The sequence below is a fragment of the Pongo pygmaeus genome, chromosome 6 (assembly GCF_028885625.2).
Source record: "Pongo pygmaeus isolate AG05252 chromosome 6, NHGRI_mPonPyg2-v2.0_pri, whole genome shotgun sequence".
Lineage (NCBI taxonomy): Eukaryota > Metazoa > Chordata > Mammalia > Primates > Hominidae > Pongo > Pongo pygmaeus.
Window position 1 is genome coordinate 142,788,416 of NC_072379.2, and position 26,532 is coordinate 142,814,947.

Here is a 26,532-nt window from a genome sequence, read left to right on the forward strand (position 1 = left end):
TGTCAATGGGATTGTCTTCTTGATTTCTCTTTTGGCTGTTTTATTATTGGTTATAGAAATGCTACTTATTTTTATATGTTAATTTTATATTTTTCAACTTTATTGAATTTGCTTATCATTTTTAGGTGGAATCTTTTTTTCTAAATATAAGATTATTTCATGTGCAAAGAGAGACAATTTGACTCCCTCTTTTCCAATTTGAATGCCTTTTATTTTTTACTCTTGTCTGATTGCTCTGTCCAGGGAGAATAGTATTTTTAGCATTATGTTGAATAGGAGTAGTGAAAGTGAGCATCCTTGTCTTGTTCTAGTTCTTAGAGAAAAGGTTTTCAACTTTTCCCCATTCAGTATGATATTGGCTGTGGATTTGTCATATATGGCCTTTATTATTTTGAGGTACGTTCCCTCTATGCCTAGTTTATTGAGAGTTTTTATGATGAAGTGATGTTGAATTTTATCAAATGCCTTTTCTGCATCTATTGAAATGATCATGTAGTTTTTGCCCTTCATTCTGTTCATGTGATGTGTCACATTTATTCATTTGCATATGTTTTTTTTTTTTTTTTTATTATTATTATTATTATTATACTTTAGGTTTTATGGTACATGTGTGCAATGTGCAGGTAAGTTACATATGTATACATGTGCCATGCTGGTGCGCTGCACCCACCAACTCGTCATCTAGCATTAGGTATATCTCCCAATGCTATCCCTCCCCCCTCCCCCCACCCCACAACAGTCCCCAGAGTGTGATGTTCCCCTTCCTGTGTCCATGTGTTCTCATTGTTCAATTCCCACCTATGAGTGAGAATATGCGGTGTTTGGTTTTTTGTTCTTGCGATAGTTTACTGAGAATGATGAATTGGAAATCATCATTTGCATATGTTAAACCATCCTTGTATCCCTGGGATGAAACCCTCTTGCTCATGGGGTACTATCTTTTTGACGTGCTGTTAAATTCATTTTACTAGTATTTTGTGGAGAATTTATGTGTCTGTGTTCATCAGGGGTATTGGTCTGTAGTTTTCTTTTTGTGTGTGTGTACTTGTCTGGTTTTGGTATCAGGGCAATGCTGACCTCCTAGAGTAAGTTAGGGAGAATTCCCTGTTGTTTGATTTTTTGGAATAGTTTGAGGAGGATTGATCTTAGTTCTTTATAGAATTTGAAAGTCAGTCTATCTGGTCCTGCGCTTTTCTTTTTTGGGAGTGTTTTTATTGCTGATTTAATGTCACTACTCATTATTGGTTTGTTCAAGTTTTCTATCTTTTCCTTATTCAATCTTGGTAGTTTGTATGTTTCCAGGAATGTATCCATTTTATCTAGGCTTTCCAGTTTATTAGTGTATAGTTATTCATAATAATCTCTGTCTCTGATGATCTTTTATGTTTCTTTGGCATCAGCTGTAATGTCTCCTTTTTTATTTTTAATTTTGTTATTTAGTCCTTCTCTCTTATTTTCTTGGTTAGTCTAGCTACAGGTTTGTCAGTTGTGTTTATGTTTCTGAAGAACTAACTTTTTGTTTTAATGATCCTTGTCTTTTAGTCTCTATTTTATTTAGTTCTCATCTTATCTTTATTGCTTCTTTTCTTCTGCTAATGTTGGGTTTGGTTTCTTCTTCCTTTTCTATAATAATTCTTTGAGGTGCATCATTACATTGTTTATTTGATAACTTTCTACTTCTTTTGATGCAGATGTTTATTGGTATAAATTTCCCTCTTAGTACTGCTTTAGTTGTATTCCAGATTTTGGCATCATGTGTTTCCATTTTTATTTGTTTCAATAAATGTTTTTATTTCCATTTTTATTTCTTCAGTCAGGACCATGTTGTTTTATTTTTATGTATTTGTATAGCTTCCAAAGTTGTTCTTTGTATTAATTTTTTGTTTTATTCCACTGTTGTATGGGAAAATACTTACTATAATGTCAAGTTTTAAGAATTTGTTGAGACTTCTTTCATGGCTGAAAATATGATCTATCCTGAAAAATGTTCCACATGCTGAGTAGAAAAAAAAGAGTATTCTGCAGTTGTTGAATAATATGTTCTGTAGGTGTCTGTTGGATCCATTTGGTCTATAGTCCAGTTAAATTCAATATTTTTTAGTTGATTTTACATCTAGATGATCTGTCTAATGCTTAGAGTGGGGTGTTGAAGTCTCTCACTGTTGTTGTATTGGAATTTATCTCTCTCTTTAGTATCGGGGGAACCAGCCCCCGATAATTCATGGTAGGTTCTTTTCTATTTTCACTAAGTGTCAGCCAGTCTGAGAAATAAAGGGAAAGAGTACAAAAGGGAGAAATTTTAAAACTGGGTGTCTGGGGGAGACATCACATGTCGGCACGTTCTGTGATGACCCCTGAGCCATAAAACCACCAAGTTTTCATTAGCAATTTTCAAAGGGGAAGGAGTGTACAAATAGAGTGTGGGTCACAGAGAGCACATGCTTTAAGGGCAACAAAAGATCACAAGGCAGATGAGCAGGGTAAGATCACAAGTTCAGGGCAAAACTAGAATCACTAATGAACTTCCGTGTCCCGCTGTGCACACATTGTCATTGATAAACATCTTAACAGGGTTCAAGAGCAGAGAACTGGTCTGAATATAATTCGCCAGACTGGAATTTCCTAATCCTAGCAAGCCTGGGGGCGTTGTAGGAAGCTAGGGCGTGTTTCATCCCTATCTACATCTGCATAAGGCAGACACCCCCAGAACGGCCATTTTAGAGGCCCCCCCAGAAATGCATTCTTTTCCCAGGGCTATTAATTATTAATATTCCTTACTAGGGAAAGAATTCAGTGATATTTCTCTTACCCATTTTTGGTAATAAAAAAAATACGGCTCTGTACTGCCCGGCCCACAGGCAGCCAGACTTTAAGGTTATCTCCCTTGTTCCCTGAAAATCGCTATTATCCTGTTCTTAAGGTGCCCAGATTGCATATTGTTCAAACACAAGTGCTCTACAAACAATTCTGCAGTTAATGCAATCATCACAGGGTCCTGAGGTGACATACATCCTCAGCTTAGGAAGATGACGGGATTAAGAGGTTAAAGTAAACACAGGTATAGGAAATCACAAGAGTATAGATTGGGGAAGTGATAAATGTCCATGAAATCTTCACAATTTATGTTAAGAGATGGCAGTAAAAACAGGCATAAGAAATTATAAAAGTATTAATTTGGGGAACTAATAAATGTCCACGAAATCTTCACAATTTATGTTCTTCTGCCATGGCTTCAGCCAGTCCCTCTCTTCAGAGTCCCTGACTTCTCACAATACTTTAGATCTAGTAATATTTTCTTTATGAATCTGGGTACTGCAGTACTAGGTGCATGTATATTTACAATTATTATATCTTCTTGCTGAATTGATTCATTTATCATTATCATCGCATAATGACCTTCTTTGCCTTTTCTTACTATTTTTGACTTAAAGTCTCTTTTACCTAATGTAAGTAAATCAACTTCTGCTCATATTTGGTTTATGTGTGCATGGTATATCTTTTTTAATCCTTTTTCTTTCAGTCTATGTGTGTCTTTACAAGTAAAATGTGTTTCTTGTAGGCAGCACATAGTTGGATCATATATACTTCTTTTAATCAATTAAGCCAGTCTATATCTTTTAAGTGGAGAATTTAATCAATTTACATTTAAGGTTATTATTATGTGAAGTTTTTTTGTTTTGTTTTGTTTTTTGTTTGTTTGTTTTTTTGTTTTTTTGACAAGAGTCTCACTCTGTTGCCCAGCCTGGAGTGAAGTAGCATGATATCAGCTCACTGCAACGTTCGCCTCCCAGGTTCAAGTGATTCTCCTGCCTCAGCCACCCAAGTAGCTGGGATTACAGGCATGTGCTACCACACCTGGCTAATTTTTGTATTTTTCTTTACTAGAGGTAGGGTTTCACCATGTTGGCCAGACTGGTCTCAGACTCCTGACCTCAGGTGATCTGCCCACCTCGGCCTCCCAAAGTGCTGGGATTACAGGCGTGAGCCACCACGCCTGGCCATATGTGAAGTTTTGTTTCTGTCACATTGTTCATTGTTTTCTTGTTGTTTTGTATATTCTTCATTCCTTTCTTTTTCTTTTATTGTTTGTCATTGTGGTTTGGTAGTTTTCTATAGTGGTACTGTTTGAGTTCTTTCTCTTCCTCATTTGTGTGTTTGTTTTACCAGTCAGTTTTATACTTTGTTGTGTTGTTGTGATGGTAAATGCTGTCTTTTTCTTTCAGGTTTAGGACTGGCTTGAGCATTTCTTGGAGGACCAGTTGAGTGGTGATGAATTTTCTCAGCTTTTGCTTCTTTTGGAAAGACTTTTTTATTTTTCCTTCATTTATGAAGAATAATTTGCTGGAAATAGATCTTTTGCTGGCAATATTTTTTTTTTTCTTAGCCCTTCGAATATATCATCTTATTCTTTCCTGGCAGAAAAGCTTCTACTGAGAAATTCACTGTTAGTCTGATGGGGGTTCCTTTAAAGGTGACTATATGTTTTCTCTCGCTCTTTTTGGAATTCTTTCTGTGTATTTTACTGTAGACATTTTGACTGTAATGTTTCATGAAAACTTTTTTGCATTGTATCTGTTTGGGGATCTTAGAGCCTGTCGTATCTAGATGCCTTAATCTTTTGCTAGATTTGGGAAGTTGTTATGTATTGTTATGTTGAATACGTTTTCTAATCCTTTTGTCCTCTCTCTGCCATCTGAGACCCCAGTAATTCAAATATTTGGCCACTTTATGGTGTTTCATATACTATGAAGAATTTGCTTATTCTTTTTTCTTTATTTTTGTTGGGCTGTGTTATTTCAACAGACTTGTTTTCAAGTTCTGGGATTCTTTCTTCTGCTTGATCTAGTCTATTTTTGTTGAAGCTTTTGAATATATTTTGTATTTCATTAAATGAATTCTTCAGTTTATGAACTTCTGGTTGGCTATTTTTTTAATTATCTCTATCTTTGGCAAATTACTCATTCATATCCTGAATTGTTTTTCTAATTTCTTTGTAATTTTTCAGAAATTTCTTGTATTCCACTGAGCTTCTTTGATATTCAAATTTTGAATTCTTTTCCCATGATTTCATTCATTTGTTTTTTATTGTAGTTTGTCACTCGAGAGTTATTGTGTTCCTTTGGAGGTGTATATTTCCTTGATTTTTCATGTTTCTTGTGTTCTTACATTGATATTGACATATCTGAAATAATATTAGTTTCTTCCAACTTGTTGAATTTGCTTTTATAAAGGAAAACTTTCTTGAAGATGTATCTATGGTTTTTGTTGGGTAGAATGTTTTGGCTTTGATTCTGGGTGCATGCAGTAGTGTAGCTTTCAACAGCATCAGTGGTATCTGTGATCTCCTAGGTGGCTTAGGGTACAGCTGGAAACTAGTGAAGTTCTGCTGGGGACTGGGAAGCCAAGTAGGCTAGTTTTCCAGCACCATTAGTACCAGTGTTGGGCTGAGCATGCCTGTTCTTGGGCACCGGGGAGGCAGTGTAAACTGGCACTAGTATTAGTGGGTCCAGGCAGGCTAACCCTTGGGCCTTCTGGAAGCTTATTCATATGCTGGTAGTGGCAACTTTGGGCAAGGTGGGTGGCAGGTTCTTGGACCTCTAGGCAACCAGCATGGGCAACGGTAGAGTCAGTGGCAGAACAATCCTCTGGGTCTTGAGAAGTATGTGCTGGTGTTGGTGGTGGCTGCAATGGGCTGTGTGGGCCAGTCTTTAGGCTTGCAGGCAGCACATGCAGATAAGTGCCTGTTGTGGTATTCTCATTTTGGTGAGTAGGCCCCTGGGAGGAGTGTTTAGGTTCCGATGGTGGTGAACCGAGTTGGGAAATCCCCTGGCCCCTAGACTATGTGCTCTCGTATGGAAAGTGGGTAAATCTGGGTCAGGTGAGCTTGTCCTCAGGCCTCCAATGGTGTATGGAGGAGCCACCCATGGTACAAAGGGGTTGGGTGATCCGCAGGCCACTGGTGGAATGCTTGCATGGGGGAAGCAACAACTGTGCTGTTATCCTGCCACTGGGGAGGGTAGTGCTGCCTTCATTGGCAACAGCATAGGCCAATGGATGGGGAATGTGTGCACCACTTGCACCTCAGTCCCAGTAGCACTGCACCTTATCCCCAGGTGTGATAGCCCAGGGTCACTCAAGCCTAGATCTTGGGGACGCAGCCTGCACTTCTCTTGAGCCCCAGCTCCAGCACTGCTGGACTCCAAGACAGCATATAGTTTGTTGGGCCTCTACTATTTCTTGATCCATGACATTGATAAAAATTAAAAACAAGTTGAATAGGACACATGGTCTAGACTCACAGCATATTCCAAGAAATCTCTCACCAGGTTCAAACAAAGTCATTAATTTCTTCATTAATTCAACAAATATTGAGCCATTACCTATGTGCCAGGTATCAATTTAGATACTGGGGATATAGCAGTGAACAACACAGATAAAGTATTTGATCTATGAAATTTCTATTCTAGTGGGTAAAAACAGTCAATAAACAAAATATACAAATAAATATGTCAAGTGACGATAAGTGCCATGAAGAGAAAGAAAGTAGGATAAAGAGAGACATGGGAATGCCATACTATTTTATTTGGGATGGTTAGTGACTATTTCTATGAAAAGGTAATATTTGAGCAAAGAACTGAAGGAGTGAGATATATATGGGGAAACTATATTCCAAACAGAGGGTACAGCAAGTGCAAAGTCACTGAGGAAGGGTCATGCTTGAAATTTGAAAGGATTGCAGCCAGGGAGGGGAGTGGTAGAGATGGGTTTAGAGAAGTAGCAGTGTCCAGGCTGCAGATTCTTCTACGAGCCATGGAAATGACAGATTTTACACTGAGAGAGAAGGGAGCTATTGGAAGTGTTCTGCAGCTGAGTTATATGACTTGACTTACACTTTAAAAGAATTATTCTGACTGCTGTGGGGAGAACAGACTATAGGGAAGTAATATGATAGCAGGAAGATCAATTAGGAAACTCTTGCAAAAGTCCAGGCAAAGGATGATGGTGACCTGGATTAGGGAGATAACAATACAGATGTAGAGAAGATATTAAGTTATCTACGTACTTAGAAGGAAAAGCTGACCCATTTTCCTGATAAATTGTATGGACTACAAAAGGACAGAAGACAACCCCTATTCTCTATCATTCCATTTTATATGTTTTTATAGCTTTCGTTACCATTTATAATTATATTATATATTTTTTGCCCACTTATTGATTGTCTTCCTTAACCAGTAGAGTAGGTATTCCACGATATCAGAAACCTCACCTATCTCGTTCACAACCAAAGTTCAGCACCTAGAAGAGTACCTGGTACACAGCAGGTGCTCAATAAATATTTGTTTGTATGGAGGAGTGAAAAGAAAGGGATTTGGCTTCTATGATGAGCCTTTAATATATTTCTACCCTTCCCACTCCAATCCTACTTCTGGGAATCTATTTTGAAGAAATTTCACAAAGGCAAAAACTTATCCCGATAGATACTCATCAAAGCAACCTATTCTTACAGTGGAAAATTAAGCACATTCTAACAGTTTGTTAGGAGGAGAATTTGGGACACTTCCCAAAAGGTTCAAAGAAGACATTGCCCACTTTTGGGACAGGATGGTCAATGGTTAGAAACAGTCTGCTCTGCCAGGGCTTAAGCACCCAGAGATCAGCAGACCCATGAGCACTGGGTTATGCCAGCTAGATGGCAGGGTTATGTTAGTTCATTTCAAACCACGCATTCTAATTACAAACTCTTAAAATCTCAAGGGTTTAATTTAAAAAGTTTTACAGCAGGCTTTGAACCAGTTCCTGGGGCCTCATTATTGTCAACTCTCCTCACCACAGGCCTATGTGGCGGGAGTTTAGGGAAAAGAGAGAGAAGACTATGGGGAAAAGAGGGGAAAGAGAAGTGTATATGATTGAAAAGCCCAAACGAAAGAAAGTGGGAGTAGAAGTTTAATTAAAACCCAGCTGGGCAATTTGCATCAGTGAGTTTAACCCTGAGAAGGAAAACAGGCTTAGGAAATGCCATATGAATGTGGGTATGCTTGCCCCCCAAAGAGCTAACATTTACAATAGACATTGCAGTACAGCCATGGCAGGTACTCAGCACCTTTCTGTGTGCAAACATGAACATATTGAAATGTACAATTTTACTAATTAAAGACCCCCTTTAGTCTACTGACAGAGTATAAAAAGTAAATAAAACATAACCCCATTTTTTTCTCCCCAAAGATAGAATTATTTTTTAAATTGCACAGCAAAATTCTGAATTCTAGTACTCAATCTTAAGTATATTTACTCTCAAAGCTAAGAATTTCTGAACTGAAAGGTACTTAAGGCATTTTGACTCTTCATTTTTCAAATAAGGAAAATAATGCTCAGAGAGTATCTCAACATAGTAAAGAAAGGAAGAAGATGCTGTATCTTTCCTGATCTATATTTAAGCTCTCTCTTCACTGTTCTGCACTATTTTCTAGTTATTTCTGGGATTATTTATTCAACAAACACTGAGCCTTCTAGTGCAATGCACTGGTTAACCACGGGGAAAAGTGCACACAAAGATGAAACAGGAATAAATTCTATCTTCTGGAGTTGTATACTCTGGATGTAAATGTTCTTATATTCATTCTTTCTCTCTTTTCCTCAGCCTGCTTCTAAAAAGAACTTGAGGTGGTCAAGGTTTAGACCATTATATATTTAAGATGTTGAAAAGATTTCATTCAACAATGCTTTTTGCATCAATAATAATTTTATTCACTATTAGTCAGACATATTTTTTCTTCACTTTAAGCCCTCTCCTTGACTTTCTGTAAGTACCTTAGAAATTTCCAAGTAAGTGTCATTTGCTTTGCCTATTGAAGTCAAATTATTTTATGTGTTTGAATTACAACTTGAAGGGGGCTATGCTTTTAGTAACTCATTTTTTGTGTTCAAATGCAAAAATTATTGAAATTATTCTATGCTTGTAGTCTATGATTGCTTATTCTGAGTTCCATTTGCCTCTTCTTAAGAAATCATTGTTGTCTAGAGAATGAAAAAAGACAGGTCATATTAATAAATCAATATTTATATTCAAAAAAAGATTTAAAATATTTTTTGAAAGAACTATTCTCATATAAAAACAAATCATCTCTGATAATATGTTTTCTAAAAGAGTTTGGCTTTTATGTTTATGCAAGACTGACTTCCTGCCAAGCCTTCACTCCAAGATATTTCACAGTGGAGGGTCCCAGTGTTTCCCCTTGTCACTTTATAGGATTAATTCGGTCCACTGTCATTCAGCTAAAATGCCTTGTATCTCTGGTTAGTGTGAAGTCCATAACTAAGCCCAAGTATTTGTTCTTTAAACTTTATAAAGTGGCTCTTCCATTCACTCTCAGGATGTGCCATTCATCATACCTTCAATGGCTGGGGAAAACGTACTGTCTCTTTATGGTCTTTTTAACGCTCTGCAAAATGATTTGTTAAAGGAAGGGTTTTGAAAGAAGTATTGTCCTTTTGGCTTAAAGTTTATAGTTTTTCAGCACTTACTATAAAAGGAACACATCCACAACCACATTTTTTTTTCTACAGGTAAAGGAATGGAATGTTTAGTCTGAAAGCTTAGAAGGAAGATGAGGTGCAGCATAAAGACAAAAGCAAAATTGGAAAGTTAAAACAGTAAGAAAGGAGAGAAAAATCCGAGATGAATTGTAGCAAAGTGATATATTTATCATTATCCCAGAATATATAAATCTCTTTTTTTGCCAGAATATTAAGTCTTTTGAAATGTTCCAAAAACACGAGAATCTAAAACTGATTCTCACTCTTGATTTCAACAATTAGTATTTCATGAGTTTCTGCCTCCTCTTGGTGAATTTTTTCATACTAACATTAGTTCCACATGGCACTTTTTCATCGCATGCAGGGATCACAACACAGGCACCTTTATCTTCACAATAAATGGATACTGAACTTTGAAAAATAATTTAGACCATTGTGAGCCAAGTAGGACCCAATACAAAGGGGAAAATGTAGGTACTATTTGGGCTTCCAGAAATTTCAAGAATTGAGTGGCATTCTTGGAGAAAAAGGCTCTCAGGTTGTCCTGAGGATAACGCAGGTGTATTTTATCTGGTGTATCACTCAGGGATCTTGTTGGCAATCAACAAAAAAGAAAGCCTCGGTTAACTCTGCAAGGTAGGAATTTATTAGATGTGATTTGGATTGCTCTCATAATTGGTAGAGTATGTGGAGAAACAATCCTGACTCCACCAGGAACTAGGATCTGGATGTTCAGAAATACAGTCAAAATTATGCCACCAGAATTGGTTATAATGCTATTGCTGTGGCCACTGGCCACTGAATGCCACTAACACAGTTAATTCCATACACTCACACCTTCCTAGTGTCATCTGCGGAAGATTCAATGACCTCATGGACTTGAACTGACTACAGTCTAGCTACACAGGTTGAGGGGAAGGAATATATGTATTTGGCATTTTTAGCTAGTGCACTGGCTAAAAATAGGAAGGGCCTATCTTCCATTAAGAATCTGACTGTTTTAGGAGGCCCCCAAGCAGAATTAGGATCCAAATGCTGAGCAGCCAAAAAAGAAAAAGAAAACTAAAAATGCCCCCTTTTCTGGTTAAAATTAAACTGAATCAAGTGAGTCGAGAGCAGATTGGCAGTCTGTATTATTTTAGTCAAATCTGCACTTTTTCGTCCTTAGAAAGTTTTGAACTATGAATTATTAATAATAAGCCTTTTGTTAATATAGGTGCATCCCAGATACCAAAGATATATTCCGAAGTAAGGTGCCATTACTGGGGGAAAATCCCAGATATTTTGCTACTTAAAAACAACCTCGGGCTGGGTGTGGTGTTTCATGCCTGTAAACCCAGCATTTTGGGAGGCCAAGGCAGGTTCATTGCTTGAGTTCAGGAGTTTGAGACCAGCTTGGGCAACATGGTGAAACCCTGTCTCTACCAAAAACAGGAAAATTAGCCGGGCATGGTGGCACGTGCCTGTGGTCCTAGCTACTCAGGAGGCTGAGGTAGGAGGGGCACTGAAGCCTGGGAAGTCAAGGCTGCTGTGATCTGTGGTCACACCACTGCACTCCAGCCTTGGTGACAGAGTAAGACCCTGTCTCAAACAAAACAAAAACACCAAAATACTCCGAGCTAATCAAATTTCTTTGAAAGAAAAATATGCATTTTTTTACACATAAGTTTGTTAAAAGTCAAGCGTAGAACAAACTTCAAATCCAAATGAGTTGATAGAAAATTAGTTTGTCAGGCTGACTTATGGATCATGTTCTATCCAACTGGTTTCCCTTGTAAACTACTTTATAATTTTATATAATATTAAATTTAGTTTACTTCCCCCCCTTTCCAACACATAAGTCATAATCTGTCTCCCCATACTACATTATTTACATCGATGTAAAAATACTCTCTACTATCTCATCACCTTTAAAAATAAGCTCTTCTCTGGGTCCTTTATCCTTCCAGTTATCCCTTGATTTCTCTGCTTCCTTATCAAGAACAATGTATCAAAAGCATTTTGAATATGAGATTTCTCAAGTTCCTCATTTCCCTGATCTCCTCAGCCCACCCTAGCTGGCTTTCCAACTCATCTGCCACGTTACCTTGTCAAGGTTACCAGTAGTTCCCATGTGGATAGATCTCAAGGTTACTTTTTCATCTTTATTTATATGATTTTCCTATCAGCATTAAATAACATATGAATGTTGACATCTCGCGCCTTCCTGCCCCCTCCAAAAAAAAACTTCTCTCCCACAGCTATGTGATGCTGTAATAAGCTTGAGCTTTCCTCTTATTTCATGGGGCTAGTCTTTCCAAATCTCTCTCTCTCTTTTTTTTTTTTTTTTTTTTTTGCCTCAAAATGTTGGTTTGCAGCATTCTCAATGTTCTTTTCCTGAGATTTCAATTTGGTCTAAAGCTTTGAATACCATCTATTTTCTGATGACTTCTAAATTTATATTTGCAGACCTGACTCTGCTCTGAAGTCTAGACTCATCTATTAAACTGCCTATCTAATATCTTCTCTTCATTCTGTACCCCAAACCTCTAAAGTCTAGACTCATGTCTCAAACTGTCTAGCTATTTTCTCTTCATCCCATACCCTCATTTTCCATTATCTCAGTTAAAGTTCTGAAAAACACTGATGGCTCAAGCCAAAAGCCTAGGTATCATCCTTGATCTTTGTTTACCTGTCTCTATCACATCCAATTCATTAGATCCACCCTCAAATTATAAAGGATCTATTAGATCCACCCTCAAATTATAAAGGATCACATTTTCCAAATATTATGACTTTTATTTATTTCTGTCCAGTTTATTTTTCTTGTCTTAATGCACTGATAAGGACCTCTATGAGTATGTTGAAGGTAGCACTAGAGTGAACATTCTTCTTTTGTTTGTGAATTTAATGTGAATGCATCTGACTTTTTACAACTGAGTATAATGCTTGCCGAAGGTTTCTGGTAGATATACTACTTCTTATAGGAAGTTTCTTTCTATTTTACTGTGCTGCTAATGTTTAATCATCATCGGGACTTGGATTTTTTCAATTTATTTTTTGGCATGAGCATAATTTTTTTTTCTTGTAATCTGTGAATTCAGAGAACGAATAGATGTATTAGGAATACATTATCCTTGCATTCCTGAGACTTATCTGTTTCCTCCATCTGCTCCCTCTGGACTTGCAAGACCTCTTGTGGCCATTCTTGTTTTTTGCAGCACTTTGTTCTGGGCGAGTTCTTGGTTTTCTTTTACCATGTGATACCATCTCTCTGGATCTTTTAGGGGGAGGCTGCCTTCTGTTTTTTTAATGCTGTGTTAGAGTTTTAGAAAAGATCTATCTTTCTAGTAATGGACGGCGAAGTTGAAGAGGCTGGAGCCTGTGCTTAGGGTGCCATCTTGAGGACAGTCAGGAAAAGACTCGAGTTATATAAAGACACTTGGGGATCTTCCAATTTAGAGGAATGCCCTTGATCCAGAGTGTAGTGACACAAAGCAGGACAAGGTGAGATGATAATTCAGAGAAGAGTGTCTCCAAAATTAATATTGGCTGAGTTCAAGTGAGGAGAGAGAAGAAACAGGCATGGTAAGAGGTGAAGACAAGGACCGTACAATGTCAAGGGCCAAGAAATTTAATTGAAAGCTAATTATTTCCTTTGAAAGTTTTCATCATCATCCCCCACAAAAATATTGCTAAAAATATTCCCATAAGTTCTGATTCTTGCATGTATAAAAGGGGAAAAGGGGTCCATTGCAGAGTTTCCTCTTATTCAATCTGATGACCAGTATTACCCAAAGTTTTATAGCCGGTTACAAGACAGAAAAAAAATTGGGGAGATATTAAAGTCATATTGCAACTTCTTTCTAGAATAATAAAAGGATTTCTTTGATTTCAGTAAATATCATAGGCCTCTGTAGGATATTAAACAGGGACAGGAGCTAGAAATCCTTGATCAGTCTTGCAAAATTTTATTCAGTCCATGAATACCTATGGAAAGCTTTTGATGTGTCGGGTACTGTGACAGGTATTGGGGATACATCTCTGAGAAATATAGACATCAGCCAACATGAAACATATTGCCTGGTGGGGTAAGAGAATACCAAATAAACGTTAACCGTAAATGTGATGAGAAGTATTAAATGAAGCATGGGTGGTCTGACTGCAGGTAAACAGTGTGCATAGTCACGATACAGTGGGTTATAGAGTTTTCTTGAAGAAATTATCTTTCACGATACAGTGGGTTATAGAGTTTTCTTGAAGAAATTATCTTTAAATTGAGGAGGCAAAGAACCATTAGTCAGTCTTTCCAACCAAGCTCCTGTCTTCTGAAAGCTGGAAATAAAACCTGGATTTTTTTGGTCTAACTTACGTTTCCAAAGACACCTTTAAAATGAAGAGAGTGCGTGGTTTCTCAATCATTGAATTCTAGGGCCCCGGGCTTTTGTAACCATTGGCCATCTTTACCATCAGCAGTAAACTGGCAACTGGGTTGCATCATCACTGTCCTGACTCCTGTTGAGCTGTGGACACCCATCATGAGTAGATGAAAGAGATATAAAACCAGGAGGGTCTGTTCCAGGGCAAATCCTCTGTGAGAAAAGACAGGTGTCACACTGCTCCAACAGCAAGCTGGAAAGGACTTGAGGAAGGGAAAATGTTTTAGTTGGAATTTCCTGATGACAGGTAATAGAAACTAAACTGAAACAAGTAGAAGCCAAAAAAAAAAAAAAAAAAGCAGTTTATTGATTAAGGAAACAAAAATGTCTAGGTGTTGACCTGGAGCTTTAATCAGTACCATATCTAGATTCTTTAACAATATCCCTAGGGGTATCGCTCTTTGCCTTTGATTTGTCGTTTATGTGCGTGTGTATGGTGGGGGTGGGGGTGGGTGGCGATGGTGCTTATTGTCCATCAAGCTGTCTTTGTGTGAAGATAATATTACAAGGCAATTCCAGGCTTAAATTGTTTGTAGAAATCATTATCTCAGAAATAAAAAAATTATTTCTCCATTAATGCCTTTATCACTCATCTGGACACTGACTGGCTATACTTAGGTCGTTTGAACATTCATAGTCAAGTCACGAGGTCCAGGGCATGGAATGCTAAGACTGGCTATCTGTAGTCACACCTACTCTGATGATGAGAATGCTGGGGTCCCTTGGTTGTCAGCCCCATTTCAATCAGAGAGAAAGTAAAGGCAGCTCTCAGAATAAAGATTCATAGAACAGATGAAAAAGCAAAAAAGGCCACTAAAGAAAAGTGAATTTATATATATATATTTTCACTTTAAGCATATCTTGGGCTCTTGCAATTAGGAAAAGAATAGCTATGATGCTATGTTCTCTCAGTTAAGGACACTGGTTCTGGAATTCAGTGATCTGTTTCACATTCTTGCTCTACCACTTATTCGTTTTTCATTTTGAAATTTAGTTTTCTTCACGTGTCGCTGAGGATTAATTATGAGTATGTGGTTTAGTAATGCGCATTCATCATGGATTTGCAGTGGCATTGATCCTTCAGCACAGAATATCCTAGCACAAGTTCCTGACCAAAAAGCAGCCATTTGTGGGGCACAAGCTAATATTCATTGTATTTTCTTGCCTTGGTCTATCTTTCTGATATTAACACCAAATTTTCTAGGATAGAAGACTTCTTACTCTCAGGAAGTAGTTTGTTTCTCAAAGAGAAAACATGGGATGTTCAGTTGGCTGTGTGGCTGCTCCCATCTGTAGAGGTGAGGTGGATGTACGTAGTCTTCTATGCTGACAGAATAATTCAAAAGAATGCTTTGAAGGTAAATATATAAATCAGTACACTCCCCCAACTCAATACCTTCATGAAATGTATCTCCATGAAGTCTGCCTATTACATTAAAGCTTTTTTTTCTTTGACAGAGTTTCACTCTTGTTGCCCAGGCTGGAGTGCAATGGTGCGATCCTGGCTCACTGCAGCCTCTGCCTCCTGGGTTCAAGCGATTCTCCTGTCTCAGCCTTCCGAGTAGCTGGGATTACAGGTACCTGCCACCACATCTGGCTAATTTTGAATTTTTAGTAGAGACACGGTTTCTCCAAGTTGGTAAGGCTGATCTCGAACTCCCGACCTCAGGTGATCTGCCCGCTTCGCCCTCCAAAGTGCTGGGATTACAGGTGTGAGCCACCACGCCCGGCCTACATTAAAGCTTTAATTTCCAGGAAGACACTCCGACTTGAAGCAGAGTAATATAGTTTGGATATGTCCCCACCAAATCTAATGTTAAATTATAATCTCCAATGTTGGAAGTAGGGCCTGATGGTAGGTGTTTGGGTCATGGAGGTGGATTGCTCATGGCTTGGTGCTATCCTCACCATAGTGAGTGAGTTCTCAGAGATCTGGTCATTTATAAATACATGTAGCACTTCCCCCTAACTCTCTCTTTCTTGCTTTTTCTCTGCCTTGTGAGATGTCTGTCTGCTCCCACTTTGACTTCTGCCATGAGTAAAACCTTCCTGAGGCCTCATCAGAGGCTGAGGAGATGCTCCCTGTACAGTCTGCAGAACCATAAGCCAATCAAACTTCTTTTCATTGTAAATTACCAGTATCAGGTATTTCCTTCTTCCTTTCTTTTCTTTTTTTTTTTTGTGGGCCGAGTGGGGAGGTGGGACAAGGTGCTGATTTTAAAAGATAAACAGGAGTTTTCCTGTTATAGAAAGAAGGCAAAACCATTTCAGGAAACCCTGTTATAGAAAGAAGGCAAAACCATTTCAGGAGGAAAGAGTAGTATTTGTAAATGCACAGAAATATGAACTGTGGTGAAATGTTCTGAAAACAATCATCAGTTTGGACTTGTGGGAGAAGGGGTACAAAGATGGGAACCTGGAACTTGAGGCAGGAGGTGAAGGCAGACCCAGATGATGAGAAGGTTGGCAACAGGAATTTACTGAAGGATTCTACCTGAAGGCAACAGGAATTTACTGAAAGGTTTTAAGCTGAAATTTATGGTTAATTTGGCAGCGTTCTGGGAGACTGCTCAGTTGGGATTGTGGCTAGAGGTAGGGAAACTACTGAGGAGGCTTCTGGAACAGTCCAGGTGAGAGGTGCTGAGGACTTGAACTTTGACCATGGGGATAAGAATGGAGGCTGAGGAGTTAGGGAGGTGTTTGCCTGGTGTGGACTCAAGTCTCAGACTGCAGAGCAATGGACGTCCACACAGAAGGCAGTGAAGATAATCTATTTCCCGGGGCTTTGAAATGAGCTTGAATGTCAGACTTCTGGCTGACACTATGACTGTCTCATGCAGACCTTCAGACAGATTACTTACTAATAAGGAAAATGGTTTAGTCTGAAAGTAATCTCAGGCTCTTTGGAATTATGAAGACAGGGCAAAAGTCAAGAGACGGTATGTTTTTGTGCCAAAGACACGGAGGTTTAATGCTGAACCTGAGTTTCAGGTCTGTCCCTTTCTAATTAATTATAAGGTGAACTTCAAACTGTTTGTGTTTTTAACCTCAAGGTTCTGAATCTGCCAAATGGGGGACCAGATAATACTTCCTGCAATCTATTTCACAGCTAGCAAGAAAATACTTGTAAGCCATACTTTATATTCCTGACTGAGTCTCTTTCCTCATGAAAGAAAATCATTAAGAAATTTTTAGAAACATTTTAATTATCATATTTTAATTAAAAATTTAAGTATAGAAAGAAGATTGTATAGCTCTACATTAAAAATAAATTAGTACATGACTTGGCTACTTGACACCAAAGTAGGTGGTGTCAGATTCACCCTCCCACGATAAAAAAACTATACAATCTGGACAAAACATAGAAAAAAAATTCTTGGCAGTTGTATTAGTTTGTTCTTATGCTGCTAATAAAGACATACCCAAGACTAGGTAATTTATAAAAGAAAGAGGTTTAGTGGACTCACAGTTCCACATGGCTGGGGAGAACTCACAATCATGATAGAAGGCAAAGGAAAAGCAAAGGCACATCTTACATGGCAGACAAGAGAGAGGGCATGTGCTGGGGAGCTCCCCTTTGTAAAACCATAAGATCTTGTGAGACTTATTCACTATCACAAGAACAGCACGGGAAAGACCCACCCCCATGATTCAATTACCTCTCACCAGGTCCTGAGCATGGTTCAGGTGGGCAAGGCTACATGTGGGAATTATGGGAGCTACAATTCAAGATGGGATCTGGGTAAGGACACAGCCAAACCATGTCAGCAGGTGTTGGAGAACATTGTTGTACCAAGTCAGGTATGAGATCTTTAAGGAAGGTGAGGCACATGGGGTTAGTACCACATTTGCCAGGGTTTTCCAGAAAGGCATCTTCCTGACCTTGGTACAGGAAAATGGGACCAAAGCAAGGGTTAGTGGTCTTGGGAACCAAAAGAAGCAATAAATAGAATTCAAAGCTGCTAAGTTGGTGGGGAATTGGGGGTTAATGTACCATATGGGAGAGAGAAAGAACCCTAGAAATCGGTGTGTAAATGCCATTTTGGTCCTTCTGTGACTCTTTAACTATGTGACAGTTGGCTAAGAAGAAGAGAGACCTAGTAGAAAGCAACTGCTGGGAAAGCAGAAGAGATCATCAGGGACTGAAAATTTCCTGGAAAGCTACTGGGGTTCAGATCCAGCCAGATGGGGAAATGTTAATAAACAATGAGAAACCCAGCTGGGACCCTAAAGATTCTGTCTAAGGAGAGGCACAGTATCCTGGGAGTAAGGCATATGTCCTAAGAGGAAAATAAAATATCATTACCATAGCACAGCTTAAAACTAGGTCTTGAGAGCAGCAAGGTGATCTACAAGTAATATAACATCTGTCCAGAAAAAAAATTCAAAATTTTTGGGTATTTCTATATCATATTATCCAGAAACTCAGCATACTTTAAAAAATTACCACATATACAAAAAAGCAAGAAATACAGACTGATAAAAAATAAATCAATTATTAAAAACAAATTCACAGATAATCCAGATATTGGAGTTAATAGATAGTGCATCACAATATCTATGATCAATATAAAGGAAAGAAAGAAAAAATGAAAGACAAAACAGGTTGTGTCCGATTTCTTCTGACAGCTCTAAAATGCTCACTTTATTTATTTGCATAGATTTCGATTTCCTAAATTATGTTTGATGTTTCAAGCAAAAATCGTAGCATTGTCTAGTGTTATTCTAAATGGATATAAGACAATTATACTATAAATTTGAGAGAGTAAAGAGACATAAAATGACATAGGGTTGCTATACTTCACTCAAACTGGAATACAGATGACATCAATTGACTGTGATAATGTATGTATAAAGGAATATCTAGAACAACCACTAAGCGATAAAAAGCAACCAGAAAACTATAAAAAAGAAGATACACCATAAACATTATGAATAACAAAATGGAATTCTAAAATAAATGTTCAAATAACCCACAGGAAGTCATGAAAAACAAGCAGAGAAATAAGAGTTGATAGAGAAAACAAAAAATGTCAGGCTTATGCACTAAAGTATCAATAATTCATTTAATTATGAATGGTCTACCAATTAAGAGACAGATAATAGAAGAGTGTATTTAAAAGTATGACCCTTTCTTATATGTTTCTTGCACGCTGTGTACAGGAGACTCACTTGAAATGTACCAATACAGGGCAGGCCAAATTAACAGGATGAAAAAAGATATATTACACAAACATTAATGAAAGGAAAGCAAGAGTGCCTGTATGTATATCAGATACAGCAAAGAAAATTACCAGAAACAGAGAGATTATATAATGATCAAAGATTTAATCGATGAAGAAGACAGCAATTTTAAAAGTGTATTCACCAAACAACAGAGCTTCAAAATACGTGATGTGAAAACTGCCAGAACTGAGGCGGGTCGGGCTCAGACCAGCGCTGCCTCAGGATGTAAAGTGTAACAAGGGGGCCGGGGGAGGTGGTGGGGGGCAGCATGGGCCTGTGAGGCCTGTGGGTGCCCGCGTTCCCCAGCTCCCCCCCGCAGCCGGCTCCGCAGTGGTCTGCTCCGGTTGGTTGCCGCGTGCAGATTCGGGTTCCAGACCCAAGGCTGCGTGTTCTCCACCGCTTGTTGTGGCCAGTGTTACTGCGGTGACCGCCAGAGCAGCCTCGGCGCTATGGAGGAGCCCGGTGCTACCCCTCAGCCCTACCTGGGGCTGGTCCTAGAGGAGCTACGCAGAGTTGTGGCAGCACTACCTGAGAGTATGAGACCAGATTCGAATCCTTATGGTTTCCCGTCGGAACTGGTGGTATGTGCAGCTGTTATTGGATTTTTTGTTGTTCTCCTTTTTCTGTGGAGAAGTTTTAGATCGGTTAGGAGTCGGCTTTACGTGGGAAGAGAGCAAAAACTTGGTGCAACGCTTTCTGGACTAATTGAAGAAAAATGTAAACTACTTGAAAAGTTTAGCCTTATTCAAAAAGAGTATGAAGGCTATGAAGTAGAGTCATCTTTAGAGGATGCCAGCTTTGAGAAGGCGGCAGCAGAAGCACGAAGTTTGGAGGCAACCTGTGAAAAGCTGAACAGGTCCAATTCTGAACTTGAGGATGAAATCCTCTGTCTAGAAAAAGACTTAAAAGAAGAGAAATCGAAACATTCTCAACAAGATGAATTGATGGCGGATATTTCAAAAAGGATACAGTCTCTAGAAGATGAGTCAAAATCCCTCAAATCACAAATAGCTGAAGCCAAAATCATCTGCAAGATGTTTAAAATGAGCGAAGAACGACGGGCGATAGCAATAAAAGATGCTTTGAATGAAAATTCTCAACTTCAGGAAAGCCAGAAACAGCTTTTGCAAGAAGCTGAGGTATGGAAAGAACAAGTGAGTGAACTTAATAAACAGAAAATAACATTTGAAGACTCCAAAGTACACGCAGAACAAGTTCTAAATGATAAAGAGAATCACATCAAGACTCTGACTGGACACTTGCTAATGATGAAAGATCAGGCTGCTGTGCTTGAAGAAGACACAACGGATGATGATAACTTGGAATTAGAAGTGAACAGTCAATCGGAAAATGGTGCTTACTTAGATGATCCTACAAAAGGAGCTTTGAAGAAACTGATTCATGCTGCTAAGTTATATGTTTCTTTAAAAACCTTAGAAGGAGAAAGAAACCACATTATTATTCAGTTATCTGAAGTTGATAAAACAAACGAAGAGCTTACAGAGTATATGAAAAATCTTCAGACTCAACAAGCATCTTTGCAGTCAGAAAACATACATTTTGAAAGTGAGAATCAGAAGCTTCAAGAGAAACTTAAAATAATGACTGAATTATATCAAGAAAATGAAATGACACTCCACAGGAAATTGACAATAGAGGAAAATTACCGGATAGAGGAAAAAGAGAAACTTTCTAAAGTGGAAGAAAAGATCAGCCATGCCACTGAAGAGCTGGACACCTATAGAAAGCTAGCCAAAGATCTTGAAGAAGAATTGAAGAGAACTGTTCATTTTTATCAAAAGCAGGTTATTTCCTACGAGAAAAAAGGACATGATAATTGGTTGGCAGCTCGGACTGCTGAAAGAAACCTCAATGATTTAAGGAAAGAAAATGCTCACAACAAACAAAAATTAACTGAAACAGAGTTGAAATTTGAACTTTTAGAAAAAGATCCTAACGCACTTGATGTTTCAAACACAGCATTTGGCGGAGAACATTCCCCATATGGTCCCGCACCATTGGATCGGCCTTCATCTGAAACGAGAGCTTTTCTCTCTCCTCAAACTTTGTTGGAGGATCCACTCGGACTCTCACCTGTGCTTCCGGAGGGAGGAGGAAGAGGCTCAAGAGGCCCAGGGAATCTGCCGGACCATCAGATTACCAATGAAAGAGAAGAACCAAGCTGTGACAGGTTAATCGATCCTCACAGGGTTCCTTCTGACACTGGGTCCCTGTCATCTCCATCGGTACAGGACTGTAAGATGATGTTTCCTCCACCAGGACAATCATATCCTGATTCAGCTCTTCCTCCACAAACGGAAGACAGATTTTCTTCTAATTCTGATAGACGGTCTGGACCAGCAGAACCCAGAAGTTTTAAAATGCCTTCTTTGGATAAAATGGATGGGTCAATGCCTTCAGAAATGGAATCCAGTAGAAATGATGCCAAAGATGATCTTGGTAATTTAAATGTGCCTGATTCATCGCTCCCTGCTGAAAATGAAGCAACTGGCCCCGGCTTTATTCCTCCACCTCTTGCTCCAATCAGCGGTCCGTTGTTTCCAGTGGACAAAAGGGGCCCGTTCATGAGAAGAGGACCTCCTTTCCCCCCACCTCCTCCAGGAACCGTGTTTGGAGCTTCTCAAGGTTATTTTCCACCAAGGGATTTCCCATGTCCACCACATGCTCCATTTGCAATGAGAAACATCTATCCACCGAGGGGTTTACCTCCTTACCTTCATCCGAGACCTGGATTTTACCCCAACCCAACATTCTGAAGGTAGAAGGGAGTTCCCTTCAGGATTGATTCCGCCTTCAATGCTACTGTACATCCAGAACCACAGCAAGGAACCTGACAACAGTTTTGCTTTCTCCAAAAGTAATTTTGACTGATCTCATTTTCAGTTTAAGTAACTGCTATTACTTAAGTGATTGCACTTTTGCTCAAATTGAAGTTTAATATAATTATAATTCTCAGGATAGTATTTTGTAAATAAAGATGTTTTAAAAATGAATCTTAGGAGTAAATCATTCCATTTTATTATATTCTAGATAGGATAACTATTTGAATTTGGTGAACTAATCCACTCTTAGAGAAACAATAGTGGGAGTTTTATATATGTAATCTTGCAGGTGGGGAGGCTTTAAATTCTAAAGGTTGTGGTGTCTTCATGCCAAGAACTGTATTCACTGTGGTTGCAGATAAATGTGAAAGTAACTTCATGCTTAATTAAATATACTTTGGTTGATTTTTTTTAAAAAAAGAAAACTGCCAGAACTGAAAGGAGGTATAGATGAATCCACAATTATAGTAGGAAATTTTCCCATGCCTTTTTCAATAATTGATAGAACTAGACAGAAAATCAGCAAGGAGTGTTGGCTTTGGCAGCACTTTCTAAAATTAGAATGATGCAGACAAGATTAACACGGCTCCTGCATATAGATTACACAAAATTTTGTGAAGCATTTCACATTTTAAAAAGAGGAAAAAAAAAGAAAATCAACAAGAATAGAAAACAACTCAAAATGCCATTAACCAAAAGAATCTATTTGGCATTTACAGAACATTCCACACAACAACAGCAGAATACACACATTTTTTTGAGTGCTGATGAAACACATGGCAAGATAGAGCTGTCCTAGGCCCTAAAACTCACCAGAACAAATTTAAAAGAGATAGTAATCATCCAGAGCAGGTGAAAACCAGAAACCATTGTAGGGAATCCAATTAGAAATCAGCATAAGAAAGATATGAAAATTCCCAAACACTTGGAAATTTAAAAACACACTTCTAAATAATCTATCGGTCAAAGAAGAAGTCTCAAGGAAAAATTTTAAAAATACATTGAACTGGATAAACATGAAACTGTGACATATCAAAGTACTGAGAAGGAAACCTATAGCAATAAATGCATGCATTAGTAAAGAGGAAAAGTCTCGAGTGAGCAATAGATTTCCACCTCAGGAACCTAGAAAAAGAAGAGCAGAATAAACTCAAAGCAAGTAGAGGGTGGACATTAATGAAGATAAGAAAAGAAAACACTTAAATTTAAAAGAGAAAAAATAGTTAAAACAATAAAACAAAGAGATAGTTCTGTTAAAAGATTGATACAATTTAGCAAACTCAAGCAGAAATTAAAAGGAAAAGAAAAGACATAAATTTTAAATACCATAATGAAACAGGTGATATCACTACAGACACCACATATAACAAAGGACAATCAAGGAATATTACAAACCATTCCACACACATAAATCAGACAACTTAGACAAAATGGACAAAATGCAGTGTTCCTCCTGCAACACAAACAAACTCAACTCACCATGCATGAATAGATAATTTGAATAACTCTATAACCATTAAGAAAATTGAAATCATGATTTTAAAACTACCAAAAAAGGAATCTCTAGGTTTAGATGGTTTCACTGGAGAATTCTACCATGTTTTTTAAAAAATAACACCAATTCTACACAATCTTTTCCAGAAAACAGAAAAGGAGAGAACGTTCCCCAGCTTCAATTTTTGAAGCTACTATTACACTGATACCAAAACCAGGAGAGAGAGTGGGGGTGTGTGTGTGTATATGTAAAGATATGTATAACTTAATATTAACAAATAGAGTTCTACAGTATATTAAAAAATATGTACCCCATGTCCAAGGGGGGTTGTTTCCAGAAATACAAGCTTGACTAAATCTCAAAAAGTCAATCAAAATAATCCACTATGTTAACAAACAAAAGAAGAAAAGTTACATTGTATCGGTGGATGCATAATAAACACTTAACAAATTTAACACATTTCAATATCCATTCATGATAAAAGCTCTCTATAAAGCAGGAATAGAGGAAACTTTATCCACTTGATAAAAAGCATCTACAAAAAGCTAACATTATACAGTCATGTGTTGTTTAATGATGCGTTAAACGATACGTTCTGAGAAATGTGCTGTCAAGTGAATTTGTCATTGTGCAAATGTCGTAGAGTGTACTTACAGAAACCTAGGTGGTATATACAGTAGCCACTATACACCTAGGCTATATGGAAGAGCTCATAGCTCCTACGGGACAAACCTGTGCAGCATATTAGTGTGCTGAATACTATAGGCAATTGTAACACAGTAAGTGTCACATTTATGGTAACAATTTGTAATAGTCACCAACTATGGTATTTATGTACCTAAGTATATCTAACTACATGAAATGTACAGTAAAAAATATAAAAGATTTTTAAGATGGTACACCTGTATAGGGAACTTACAATAAATGGAGCTTGCAGGACCGGAAGTTGCCTGGGTGAGTTAGTGAGTGAGTGGTGAGTGAATATGAAGGCCTAGGACATTACTGGCTGTGGGTTTGTCATACATAGCTCTTATTATTTTAAGATGTGTTCCATCAATACCTCGTTCATTGAGAGTTTTTAGCATGAAAGGCTGTTGAATTTTGTCAAAGACCTTTTTTGCATCTATTGAGATAACTGTGTGGGTTTTGTCATTGGTTGTGCTTATGTTACGGATTACACTTATTGATTTGCATATGTTGAACCTGCCTTGCATCCCAGGGATAAAGCCAACTTGATGGTGGTGGATAAGCTTTTTGATGTGCTGCTGGATTCTGTTTGCCAGTATTTTATCGAGGATTTTTGCATCAATGTTCATCAGGGATATTGGCCTGAAATTTTCTTTTTTTGTTTTGTCTCTGCCAGGTTTTGGTATCAGGATGATGCTGGCCTCATAAAATGAGTTAGGGAGGAGTCCTGTTTTTCTATTGATTGGAACAGTTTCTGAAGGAATGGTATCAGCTCCTCTTTGTACCTCTCTGGTAGAATTCAGCTGTGAATCTGTCTGGTCCTGGGTTTTTTTTTTTGGTTGCTAGGCTATTAATTACTGCCTCAATTTCAGAACTTGTGATTGGTCTATCCAGGGATTCGAGTTCTTCCTGGCTTGGTCTTGGGAGGGTGTATGTGTCTGATAATGTATCCATTTCTTCTAGATTTTCTAGTTTATTTGCGTAGAGGTGTTTATACTATTCTCTGATGGTAGTTTGCATTTCTGTGGCATCAGTAGTGATATCCCCTTTATCATTTTTATTGTGTCTGTTTGATTCTTCTCTCTTTTCTTCTTTATTAGTCCAGCTAGCAGTCTATTTTGTTCATCTTTTCAACAAGCAAACAAACAAAAAACAGCTCCTGGATTCGTTTTTTTTTTTTTTAATGGTTTTTCTTGTCTCTATCTCCTTCAGTTCTGCTCTGATCTTAGTTATTTCTTGTCTTCTGCTAGCTTTTGAATTTGTTTGCTCCTGCTTCTCTAGTTCTTTGAATTGTGATGTTAGGGTGTCAGTTTTAGATCTTTCCCACTTTCTCCTGTGGGCTTTTATTGCTATAAATTTCCCTCGAAACGCTGCTTTAGCTGTGTCCCAGAGATTCTGGTACGTTGTATCTTTGTTCTCACTGGTTTCAAAGAACTTATTTGTTTCTGCTTTAATTTTGTTATTTACTCAGTGGTCATTCAGGAGGACATTGTTCAGTTTCCATACAGTTGTGCAGTTTTGAGTGAGTTTCTTAATCCTGAGTTCTAATTTGATTGCACTGTGGTCTGAGAGACTGTTCGTTATGATTTCCATTCTTTTGCATTTGCTGAGGAGTGTTTTACTTCCAATTATGTGGTCAATTTTAGAATAAGTGTGATGTGGTACTGAGAAGAATGTGTATTCTGCTGATTTGGGGTGCGGAGTTCTGTAGATGTCTATTAGGTCCACTTGGTCCAGAGCTGAGTTCAAGTCCTAAATATCCTTGTTAATTTTCTGTCTTGTTGATCTGTTTAGTATCAACAGTAGGGTGTTAAAGTCTCCCACTATTATTGTTTGGGAGTCTAAGTCTCTTTGTAGGTCTCTGAGAACTTGCTTTATGAATCTGGGTGCTCCTGTATTGGATGCATGTATATCTAGCATAGGTAGCTCTTCTTGTTGCATTGATCCTTCTACCATTTTGTAATGCCTTCTTTGTCTTTTTTGATCTTTGTTGGTTTACAGTCTGTTTTATCAGAGACTAGAATTGCAACCCCTGCTATTTTTTTTTTTTTTTTTTTTTTTTTTTGCTTTCCATTTTCTTGGTAAATCTTCTCCCATCCCTTCATTTTGAGCTTCTATATGTCTTTGCACATGAGATGGGTCTCCTGAATACAGCACACCGATGGGTCTGGACTCTTTATCCAATTTGCCAGTCTGTCTTTTAATTGGGACATTTAGCTCATTTACATTTAAGGTTAATATTGTTATGTGTGAATTTGATCGTGTCATTATGATGTTATTTGGTTATTTTGCCTATTAGTTGATGCAGTTTCTTCATAGTGTTGATGGT

The 26,532-nt window shown here is 38.0% G+C and overlaps 1 protein-coding gene and 1 non-coding gene across 2 annotated transcripts; both read left to right on the forward strand.

Annotated features, from left to right (window-relative positions):
- Nucleotides 1–19,579: 19,579 nt before the first annotated feature.
- On the forward strand, nt 19,580–22,648 carry LOC129040521 (cTAGE family member 15-like). Its single transcript, XM_054495161.1, has one exon. It carries the CDS (start codon nt 19,628–19,630, stop codon nt 21,953–21,955), a length of 2,328 nt encoding a protein of 775 aa, XP_054351136.1. The 5' UTR covers nt 19,580–19,627; the 3' UTR covers nt 21,956–22,648.
- On the forward strand, nt 22,553–22,655 carry LOC129041782 (U6 spliceosomal RNA). The gene has a single exon (XR_008503932.1). It is a non-coding gene; the product is annotated as a U6 spliceosomal RNA (small nuclear RNA).
- Nucleotides 22,656–26,532: the final 3,877 nt, after the last annotated feature.

What these genes read in the sequence shown, in the direction of transcription:
- LOC129040521 (XM_054495161.1), top strand. Translation starts at nt 19,628, where the DNA reads ATGGAGGAGCCCGGTGCTACCCCTCAGCCCTACCTGGGGCTGGTCCTA.